The sequence below is a fragment of the Octopus bimaculoides genome, chromosome 20 (genome assembly GCF_001194135.2).
Source record: "Octopus bimaculoides isolate UCB-OBI-ISO-001 chromosome 20, ASM119413v2, whole genome shotgun sequence".
In the NCBI taxonomy this organism is placed as follows: Eukaryota; Metazoa; Mollusca; class Cephalopoda; order Octopoda; family Octopodidae; genus Octopus; species Octopus bimaculoides.
The window spans coordinates 18628914-18640829 of NC_069000.1; the positions used below are offsets into that span (position 1 = coordinate 18628914).

The following is an 11916-nucleotide window of genomic DNA, read 5'->3' on the forward strand; positions in this document are numbered from 1 at the left end:
TATATATATATATATATATATATATATATATATATATATGTATGTATTTATATAGTATATTTTGGTATATCTCACTGAGGAGGCAAAGTATATTTTTTATACAGAGCCAGAAACCCGATTCTGGGATTATCCAGTAATTTACTAGTTTATTTGTCTATTTGTCTTTTCACCTTGTGCTGTATGAATACTTGATGTGGTTTCGGAGTCAAGCTTTGACTGCCATCTCTACCATCATGGTATCTCTTAGATACCCTCAATTATAATTTTAATAATAATTATTACCTATAAGGTTTTTCTTCCCATGCTGGCCACTTGATATGAGTGTTATTTTAAATTTTTTAATAATGGTTTTGTCCTTACTTATATGATATATATATATATGAATGCATGTGTATATCTTTTGCCGATGTATATTATATTGACAAAAGGTGTAAACATAATGAGAAAACTAAAAAGTGTAATGCTTCAGATGAAACATTCCATGAGAATTTGTTCTGCTCAAGATGCACAGACAATCCCTTGTTGCTTTTCTCATAAAAATGCACTGAACCTATGATTGGCCCCCCAGTGCTGTTGCTCCCAAAATGTGATATAAAAATAAATAACTCTAAAATATTTATCACAACTATATAACTCATATATTCTGCATAAACTTAATACATTTGTTGCAATTATATATTTTAATCAATTATTTGGTTTCTTTTAAAGAAGCATATCCATGTCTGGATGTACTCCACTGTCACAAGTTATATTTTACTCAATCACATTTACATTGTTTTATTCTCACGCCAGCACTAACATAAGTTCACTGGTTTTACATAGTTAATGCTCAAACTTATGCTTTATGGTGTATTCATTCCCTCTTGCAATACCAACCACTCAATTATGAAGTTGTAATGTTTCCTTATTTCAACATAGTTGACATGTAGAACAAACCTAATGTGGAAAAAATTACAAATTAGCATGTTTGGCATGGTTTCATTTCTTTGCAGTATTACTCAGTGAATATCATCTCAGTTGCTCAAGCACTTTACAGCTGTACTATATTTAAAAACATTGTAAATATCTTAAACACTTAACAGATGTGATTGCCATTTCATTAAGTATTTCATGTGAAAGTGAAACGAATAACTAATATATACATGACATTGGTTGTCTTCCACAGGTGTTTGATAGTCTTCGAATCAATACATACGAGCTCAATGTGGACATGCTTGATGTTCATGCAGTAAGTATCATCATCATTATCATCTTCATCATCATTATCATCATCATCATCATCAACATCATCATCATTTAACATCCCCCTTCCATACTGGCATGGGTTTGATGGTTTGACAGGAGGTGGTCAGACAGGAGCCTTCTGTGTCTGTTTTAGCATGGTTTTTACAGCTGGATGCCTTTCCTAACACCAACCACTCCCCAGAGTATATATATATATATATATATAAATAATACAGAATGGGACAAGAACGCAAAACATCTAGACAGTTACGTGATACAAGAAAGGGACAAAACATCCAGATAGATGATACAAAGAAAACAAGGACAGGTCATTCGGAGTTTTCTTTCCGCAATATATATATATATACATACACACATATATATATATATATACATACACACATATATTTATACATGTGTGTGTATGTGCATGTGCGATTAACAGGGTTGCATTTAGTCCCTTACTGCCTTGGCAATACAGGGTTTTGGTATAATATTGCATCAAAAATTAATTTGATAAAAGGAAAGGTTATAATCAACAGACTCAACCTCAGTATGTTATTGGTATGTAATTTATTGATGCCAGAGAAATGAAGTGACATGAAGTTGATGTCAGTAGGGTTTGAACTGAGTTAGGAAGTTAAAACAAAATACAGCAAAGCATTTACTCTTATGCCTGTCTTGAACAACTTCATTACTCTATCATAGTAGGCTATTAGCACCAATTTATAAATTAACGCTATTAACTAATATTTCTGTTCATGTGAACTATGAAGATATCATGATAATAACAGATCCTTTATACCAATAATGTAGTTATTTACTCAGTCAATCTGCTAGAAATAGTTGCCAAATCTCTTCCTTCATATTATGCCCTATCATCTTGAAAAAAGAGTGACACATTGGATATTGTAGTCCAAGGTATACAATGTCTAAGTAGGATAGAACAGTCATACCTTCAACACCTTTCTTCGTAGGTTTGGGGTGTCAGGACTAAGCTGGGATTAACAACAACAACAACTTAACAGATACTAGACTGAGCACTGACACTTAAAGATGTAGTATCATTCATTGAGACATAAAATTCAATTACTATACTTCAGTCAACTTATAGTGTTAATATTGATTTATTACATCACTACAGGGCTACAAGTTTGTAGCGGTGAGCTATCGTTGATTGAATCAAATATCAGTATATTATTGGTGCTTTTTGGAGCCAACAAGAGAGCCTCTATGTGCTATAAATAGCAATCAGTTCTCCCTCCAATCATATCCTACCATTTAAAAAAAAAAAAAAGAAAGGCACATTGTATAATGTAGTCCCTGATACATTATGTTTGAAATAATAATAGGATGGTCATTGCTAGAATACATTTTATTAAAGATTTAGCACTAAGGTATAAGCTCCACAATTACTTGCATTAAGTTGTATATATCCCAAATCCTTAGCAGTATGACTAGGTATCAAAGTGACTAGTACTAATGTACCAAAAATTACAAGTTCTAAGATGTGAGTATGAAAATTATTAGTACTAAGATATAAGTGCCAAAATCATAAGTACTAAAATGCGAGTACCAAAATCATTAGTATGAAGTTATAACTGATTTTGTTAAGTGTGATGTTTCATTGCTTTAGTTGCAAGGAAACCACCCCCAGCATTTTCATTTTCTCTCTGCTTCATTTCAGGATCGAAACACTTTCCATCGATTTGACAAATTCAATGCCAAATATAACCCGATTGGCCAAAGTGAATTACGTGAAATTTTTATCAAAACTGACAATCACATCGGGGGCAAATACTTTGCAAATGTAATAAAGGTAAGCCTAATGCTTTCTTTAAAAAAATTATATGAGAAGGAAGGGTATGTGTACGTGTGTGGGGATATTGATTGTGCCCTCTCAGAACTTCATGATTATTTCAACTTTCATTCAAGTTGGAAGGGAAAAAACTCTACAATATGCAGATTTACAATTTGATTGATAATGTTGTTTAGGGAAAAGAATGCATTAGTATAACTTTTGAAATACTTTTTATAAATTTTTATATTAAAGGATTATGACTAAAATATTAAACATTTAAGAGAAAGAAGGAAGAGAAGTTATACCTTCAGGGCCAAAATTTTGTAGTTGGATGAATTTGGTAACCTTTGGGGCTGCTTGAATATTAACAGTTATAAATACATTTATATACATAGTAGATTGTATAAAGTTATATATATATATTTCTCACTGAAAGTGTTGAATACTAACTTGAATTTCGTGAGACTAGTCACAATAATGTTATTGGTACCAGTTACAAATTCACTTGGAATAAATACACAACTATATCCTGACTTGTAATTGAGTGCTTTATTTAAGTTGAAGTAGAAATATGTTAGAGTAGGCTTGACTCTTTCTCAGCACTGTTGCTTAGACAATATCTGTTCAAAGTAAAAATGGAAAGTAAGTGATGTTATGAGGTAAAAAAAACCTGAAACAATGAGAGCTTCCATCGAAAAGGAGAGAAAAAGCATTTGTAAATTCAGTAGAGAAATGCTTTTCTTTCTCCGATGTGGGTCTTTACTCAATATATCAGGATTCTCTTCTCTCTACTTCATACAAAGTTATCCAAATATGCAAAGTGGATTATATATATCTATAAATCCAGTTCACTATGTTGGTTCTCTGTGTCTGACTCAGCTGGAAATAATTATTGCCATTATAATGTCATGCTATGATAAATATATCAAACATTCACGTGTTTCTTTTTGCAGGAAGTGATGAGTGATTTGGAGGAGAGCAAATATCAAAATGCCGAATGCCGTTTGTCTATATATGGCCGTTCTAAACAAGAATGGGAGAAACTAGCCAAATGGGCTGTGGTCAACCAAGTCCATTCAGATAATGTTCGTTGGTTAATCCAAATTCCAAGATTATAGTAAGTATCAATAACTTTTGTGACTCTATGGCCTAATTTTTTTTGGTTTGCTAATCATGATACTGTTATTGTTTAATTCTAAGTCACAGATAGAATATCTATAATAAAAGGTGTTCTGTTTGTATCCTTTCCAACTATTTTAGGCCTGCACTGATAGAGCACTTTCAGGTCTATTTTGTATCAGATCTCATATGTTCTGTTCTACCCCTTCTTCCTTCTCTCATCAAGGACCTATTTGTCATCATGTTCAACAATGCTTACTTTTACATTGATGATATCCACCCTTCATTCCTTTTGTACCCAAACTTATCCATATGTGACTTATAAGCCTCTTGCCAAATCTGCATTGACTTCATGAACAGAGACCTTGAGTAGCTTGTCATTGTGGAGATCATGCTAATCTTTTCTCCTTCAAAATCAAAATAGAAAAAAAAATGGTAAGAACGCCAGTTCTGCTCAAATCAACCAAACATCATTGAATTTCACCTCTTAAACATCAGCAGCATGCAACTAGAGTTATTGCAATTGCTCCAAAAGATAAACATCACAATTCTGAGAATCTCTGATGGTGAATACATGTCCTTAACACCGTTAGCATCGCAGCTCAAAGTCTGGTCTTTTTCTTCAGAGTCAGAAAGTACTTCAGTCCTCAACAATTAATGTCTCAGAAATTTCGGAGGAGATTAACAATGGAGTACTGCTTTTACATCTAGAATGGTGCTGCTACTACACACAGAAAAATCTTTGGCTACATCAGAGAAAGGTTATACAACTGATTAGCAAAAATTCCCTCAGACATGATCCAGCCTCTGATCTATACATGCTGCCTCCTCTCTCTGTTTTTTTTCTATGTTTGCTACAACAGTCTCTGCTCCTGGTTAGTCTCATGTCACTCCACTCAGGCACTATCAACTTACTCTTTTTTCTCTCTTCTCATCACCCATACTGTGTGCAATCTCTCAAGCACCACACAAACCACTGTGTCTAGTTCCCCCTTCATAGAATGCTGACTCTCTGGAATTCTCTTTCTGCACATGTATATCCTGCAGCCTTGCAACAAGGCAGTAATGGTATCAATTACACCAGACTTAAAAGCCTTGTGAAAGCCATGAGTACTGCCCCTTCCACCAGATGTATCAAAAAGAGAAAAAAATTATCATTATACAGGATTCAATTTGAAACATTTACAAGAGAAATGTTACAAAAGAAGCTTCATCTTTTGGAACATAACTATAAGTTTGAGTAAAATGTTTAACTTTAAGGTCCCTTGCATCATTCCAAGTGTTCTGCCAATCAGTTTCAGCACTTATAGACAGTTGTTGACCAATATATTTCAGTAAGATTCAGAATATTATCATCACTATTGTTGAAATGTTGTCAATATTATTTTGAGCCCTGAAGCACTTTCAAAAAAAAAAAATATATATATTTATAGCTTAGTTTGAAAGAGCAGCAGCACTCATGAATTTTGCAAACTCCTTAAGATCAGTGTTACTGCTTTGAAATTGTCAATGTAATTGTTGATTGCAATTAATTCTCTGGCCTTTTCAAAACATGATAATTCAGACCGGTTTTCTGTAATTTACCCTGAAATCACGTGACTAGAGCTAAGCAAATCTACAATTCATCTGACTTGTTTCTGTTAGTATTTCAGTTTAATAACACTGCACCAATTGAAATTTGACTATAAAATTGACCTCTAGCATGATCCTTGTAAGCCTCCAGTGGTAAAATCAATGAACTGTTATTTTACCTAACTGAGATGAGAAGTGACAACCTAGATTCAGCTAATTAAATTCCTTCAAGGTCTTAAGTGGAGATCATAAATCAAATTCCACAGCAACAAAGAGTCCCTAATTCATTCTTCATTTGTAATTCTTTGTAAAGATCATGCATTTGGAATTGTCATTAGTTACTATTATTTATTGTCTTTGCACAGCTTCTAATGCTGGAGATGTACTACGGTGCCAGCTGTTCACTACCAGTGAACTAAGGTAACACCCCTTATTTTTCGAGCAGTATCTGGAGTATTTGAGCCGTTCCAGGCAGTGCTGTTTGCTGCAAATGCTCCATGCTTATTGCAGCCCTTATTTGTTCCATGTACTTCTCAAGATTTTTACTCACTGTTCCCAGGGCTCCGACAATTATTGGTACTACTACCACCTTTTTCATTAACCACAACTGCTTAACCTTCCATGCTAACCTGTCATATCTATAATTTTTTCTTTCTTCCTTATCGCATACCTTGTTGTCAGTTGGGCATGCTATATCTATAATCCAGCATCGTTTGCTTTCTTTCTCAATTAACACTATGTCTGGCTTCTTATTCTCTATCTCATGGTCGCACTGAATCATAAAATCCCATAGGATCTTTGCATTATCATTTTCGATGATGCCTTCAGGTTTATGCTCGTACCACTTTTTTACTCTGTCAAGTCCATACTTGTTACAAAAATCCTTGCTATATTGTCATGAAGTCTCTTATATTCTTCTGGGCTAGTGGCATACATTGACTGGTAATATGCCATACGGTTTTATCATTTTGTCCACAGATTCTGCACTTATCACTTTCTGATGTGCTGTCTATTCTGTATTTGATGTAATTCGTTCTTATTGCTTGCTCTTGAGCAGCACAGATTAGTGCCTCCATTTCTAGTTTTAAATCACTTTTAGTCATCCATAGCCTTGTTAATGTAATATAGCAGTGACACAGTTTAGTTACCTCACCACTGTGACAAGCAGTGAATGAAATTTGGCTGCTACTTTTAGCAGGTCAAGTAAACACATAAAGGTTCCATTGTGAACTTGTTAAAGATATAACTAAACATGGAGTTGAACCCCGTTTACTGCAGTGAGAGCACAGAATTGTAAGCATAAAACCACATATATAGTTTTTGTTTATCTGAAAATCCAAGCATATTACAAGGTGCTGAAATGAATAGCCATATTTTGGTACTTTGCGTTACATATTCTTAGGAATTGTAGATCAGTTATTTTCAAATTTTTGTTTTTTCTTGAAGAAAGAAAAAACATTTTACTAGCTGTTGTTGTTTAACAACAAGTTAGTTCCACAGCGTGATCAAAGGCATTTGAGCCATGACCATCCTGTCTTTCTGTATATCTAAAAGAACTACATGATTCAATGTGTTCTTTTGCTCTTAAGAAGATGGTAAATTGTTAGTTGAGGAAGATTTATCACACTGGATAATACAGAAACAAAGATGTCTACCTCTGTACTCACTCTGTCCATGGCACCAATTTAAAAAAATGTACAATTTGCTTTATGTCTATATTGTACAGTTAGACATAAAGTACTTGTCTTTTTAAAGTTAAGAAAACGTCACAACTTACATACACATATATGCACATGTATGTGACTATGAATATGCAACCATTGGATGTACTATTTATAAATGTAGCATTCTGTTCTTTACTATTTTGCCACAATTGAACCCTTTAGCATTCAGTTTATTCTGTCAAATGTATTGCTTTTTTTATTCAAATGTTTTTGAATTAATCATGCGTTGTTTAAAACCTTTAAGATTTTGATGACGTGATTGTATATATTTTAAGAATGACATTGTAAGGTAGGTGTGAGAAGCTAGATTCTGCTGGTTTGAACATAAAACAGATTGAATATTTAGGCTGGATATTACTGGATTAAATACTAAAGGGTTAAATATGTACTAGTTTCTCTTCTGTTCAGATTGATATTCTAAACCTTAAAAATGACTGTTATAATGAGTTACTTCTATTTTAATGGTGTGTAATCTAACTGTATACATTTTAAGTTTTTATTCAGATGGTGTATATTTTAATAGTTTATATTTTAAGAAATTTATTCTAATGATGCTGAGCTTCACAGAGGAGATGACAAAGGACTGGAACAATTGGCAATTTGCTGTGCTTGAGAAGACCCATCCATCTCTGTAAAACTGAGGCCCTAAAAGTTTATGCTTATATCCCTGCACACACTTTGCTCCTGACAAATCTCTTCCCCACCAACAACTTCATCTTCATAACACTCATCATTCTTCACCTGTGTTCATTGCATTCCCCTCTCCTCCACTCAATCTCTAATTCTCCTTTCATACTCTCATGAACTTTCCTGGCACACACTCTGTTCCTAATGTATCTCTTTCTCCCCAACATCATATTTTCTTAAACCGCCCCCTGTCTCCACCTGTGTTCACTCACTGCATTCCCTTCCTCTCCATCTCCTGCAATACTTTTTGCACTCTCACAAACTTACCAGCCCACTCACCCTATCCAATCTCCCATACCACTTTGCTTACATATCCCTTCCTCTAACTTGAAGGTACACCTAACATGTCTTCACTACCTTCTCTCTCTCTCTTCCCTTTTTCTTTTCCAGCTAAGGTAGCCATGCATCTCCTCTACAGCAAAATACCTGTTTTTGTCCCTCTGTTCATACTCTAACCTCTCATCACCTGACACAAAGCCACCTCCCTCAATACTACTCCCACCCTCTGTTGAAGGGTCATGTCTTGCAAGTTACTTGGTGACCTCACTGTTGCTAGTGCCATGTAAAAAGCACCCAATGCACTCTGTAAACTGGTTGGTGTTAGGAAGAGCATCAACTTATAGAAACCATGCCAAAGTAGACAATAGAGCTCCTGTCAAATCATCCAACTCGTGCCAGTATGGAAAATAAATGTTAAATAATGATGATGATAATGATGACGACGACAATGGTATATACACTAAATCTGTATATAATAATGGTATACATTCTAATTGATGGCATATATTTCAAAACCACATGTTCTCAATGTGTATATTTTAATAGTACATTCTTTGTGTTTTTTTTTCCCTCTCTTCAAGTGATGTGTACCGTTCCAACAAGTTAGTGAGCAACTTCCAACAGATCTTAGAGAATATCTTTGAGCCATTGTTTGCTGCTACAAATGATCCTAAGAGTTATCCTCAGTTACATGCTTTCCTTCAGTATGTAAGTATCCTGGTGGCCCACAATTGCTGTTTTCCCTTTTATGTGTGTATATATATGTGTGTTTGTGTGTGTGTGTGTGTGTGTGTGTGGAAGGAAGATGTGTAGCATGTGATTGTTGCATTGACCATGACAGAGAAATTTGTCATGGCGATACCTGTTCAGAGGCCTACGCAAAGTTGTAGAAAGTGTATGGAGAGGCGTGTATGAGCTGCACACAAGTGTATGAGTGATTCAGGTGTTTCCAAGATGGCTGAAAAAATGTTGATATTGATGAATGTTCTGGGAGACCTGCAGCCAGCAGAACTGAGAAAAACATTGCAAATGTGCATGCAGCTGTGAGGGAAATCGTCGAATCACCATCCATGAGTTAGCAGAAGATATGCAGATTAGTTATGGCTCAGTTCAGTTCATTATCACTGAAGATTTTGGTATGAGACACGTGTCTGTGAAGTTTGTGCCAAAACTGCTTTCAGCTGACCAAAAAGACACTTGGGTTTCAGAAAGAATATTAGTAGAGATGCAAAAATGACTGAATAGATAAGTTATGATCTTCTAACTGCTCATTTGTGAGTTCAAATCCACTGCTAGTATGTCATTGTGTTTCTGGGCTGGACATTCAACTCAGCTAGGAACTAGGTAGTTAATGAAACAAGGACTATTTATTAGTGTTATGTACACTATAGTAAATCTAAATATATTCATTGTTTTATGTATGTGTGTGTATATAGGTATTGAAAACTTTCTCCTATTCATTGTAAAACTCATGCATATACTCACCCCACTGCATACATACTTACATACAAATATTCTATTGAAATAATATATTTCTAAATCTCTCAGAGAGATTTATGCAGTAGCAGCACAATAAAGTGATAATATGTTGTCAACTTAATGTAACAGTCCCATAAAAGGAAAGAATGCTACTGTTATTTAGCCCTAGGAAACACCGTTCCCTGTTGGACTTGACACATTACCTGTGTCCTTATGTTTTGAAAGTGGAGATAAGCACCTCCACCTAGCAAAGCCAGCATCCAGAGACTAGTTTCAGAGTCATTGCTCATCATCAGTCTGGAGTAGCCTGCTAGCTGTCAATGCTTATCTGCCTTTGAAAACATATATATTTCAAGTGAAATACATTCACTGATTTTTGAAAATAGAAATAATATATTTCTAAATCTCTCAGAGAGATTTATGCAGTAGCAGCACGTTAAAGTGATAGCATGTTGTCAACTTAATGTGACAGTCCATAAAAGGGAAGAATGCTACTGTTATTTTACTGGGTGGAGGTGCTTAAACACTTAACAACATTCTACACCAGAGGCAAGAAGTATGGCACAGTGGAGGTACAGTTTGTGACTGAACAGGACGCAATAAAGTGCTCCACAGTGCCATTGAGGTTGGAAGAGTGGGCACTACTGCCAACCTGCTGTGGAAAACATGTGGCCGGAGTTAGGATTGGCAGAGTGCCCCCAGAAATCAATGAAGCGTGGCTGGTGGCAGCCATCCTCTTCAACACAGAGGAGGAGACCAATGTGATGAAGGTCATGAGGACAAAAGAGGTAAACTGGTTTGGATACGGCCTCGAGGTGATGGTCCAAATCAGTTTACCAGACCTGCATAAAATTGCAGATGAAATTATACTGCCTGAGGATGTTAAACTAAGAGTGGTAGTAGAGGGAAGACCTCCCATCTGCTACTACTGCGGAGTACGGGGACACATGAAAGCAAGGTGTCCCCAGAAACAAGAAGTAGAACAGGAGCTGCGAGAGGAGGAGGTATAACAAGGAGTGGTAGCACAAAGCCAAATAAGTGAAGAGATGGGAAATGTAGAAGGAAAATAATCAGTTGGAAAAAGAAAGAAGAAAAGAGATGAAAATGCATATTCACCACAAAAAAGCCCGCAAAAAAAAAAAGAAAAAGAGGAAAGGTAACATAGAGGAGATACAAATTGAAAGAATAGAAATAACAAAAATGAAAATTACAGAAGAAAAAAAAGTATGCAGAAAGGAAAGGAAGCAACAATAAAGAGTAAAAGAGAGATAGAGCAGGTTGAGACACAAAAACCAGGAACATCGGGAGAGAATAGAGACGGAAAATGGGAAGGAGTACCAAAAGGAAAAAACGTGAGGATGATGATAGAATATAAAAAGAGCATAGAAACAGAGAAACGGATCACTAAAATGAAAAATGTAATCAGAGTAAAATCATCGGGGAATGAGGATACCGAAGTGGAGGTGCTTATCTCCACTTTGAAAACATAAGGATATAGGAAATGTGTCAAGTACAACAGGAAACGGTGTTTCCTAGGGTTAAATAACAATAGCATTCTTTCCTTTTATGGGACTGTCACATTAAGTTGACAACATACTATCAAATATTCTATTATTCTATTATTTGTATCAATCATTTCACTGTGGCCATGCTGGAACATTGCCTTTAGTTGAACAAATTGACCTCAGGACTTATTCTTTGTAAGCCTAGTACATATTCTATCAGTCTCTTTTGCTGAACCACTAAGTTACAGGGACACAAACACACCAACATCAGTTGACAAGTGATGGTAGGTGGACAAATATAGACACACAAACACACACACACACACACACACACATACATACGTCGGGGTTTCTTTCAGTTTCCGCCTACCAAATCCACTCACAAGGCTTTGGTCAGCTCAAGGCTATAGTAGAAGACACTTGCCCAAGGTGCCACACAGTGGGACTGAACCCGGAACTATGTGGTTGATAAGCAAGCTACTTAGTTCTTTATTGCCCACAAAGGGCTAAACATAGAAGGGACAAA

General features: G+C 35.5%; 1 protein-coding gene across 1 annotated transcript in view; it reads left to right on the forward strand.

Annotated features, from left to right (window-relative positions):
• LOC106876500 (AMP deaminase 2) overlaps positions 1-11916 on the forward strand; it is a 90023-nt gene that overhangs the window by 31648 nt on the left and 46459 nt on the right. The window contains exons 8-11 of the mRNA XM_014925063.2: positions 1166-1228; positions 2912-3043; positions 3979-4142; positions 8988-9114. Coding sequence (XP_014780549.1) covers positions 1166-1228; positions 2912-3043; positions 3979-4142; positions 8988-9114 — 486 coding nt within the window. The remainder of the gene's footprint in view (positions 1-1165; positions 1229-2911; positions 3044-3978; positions 4143-8987; positions 9115-11916) is intronic.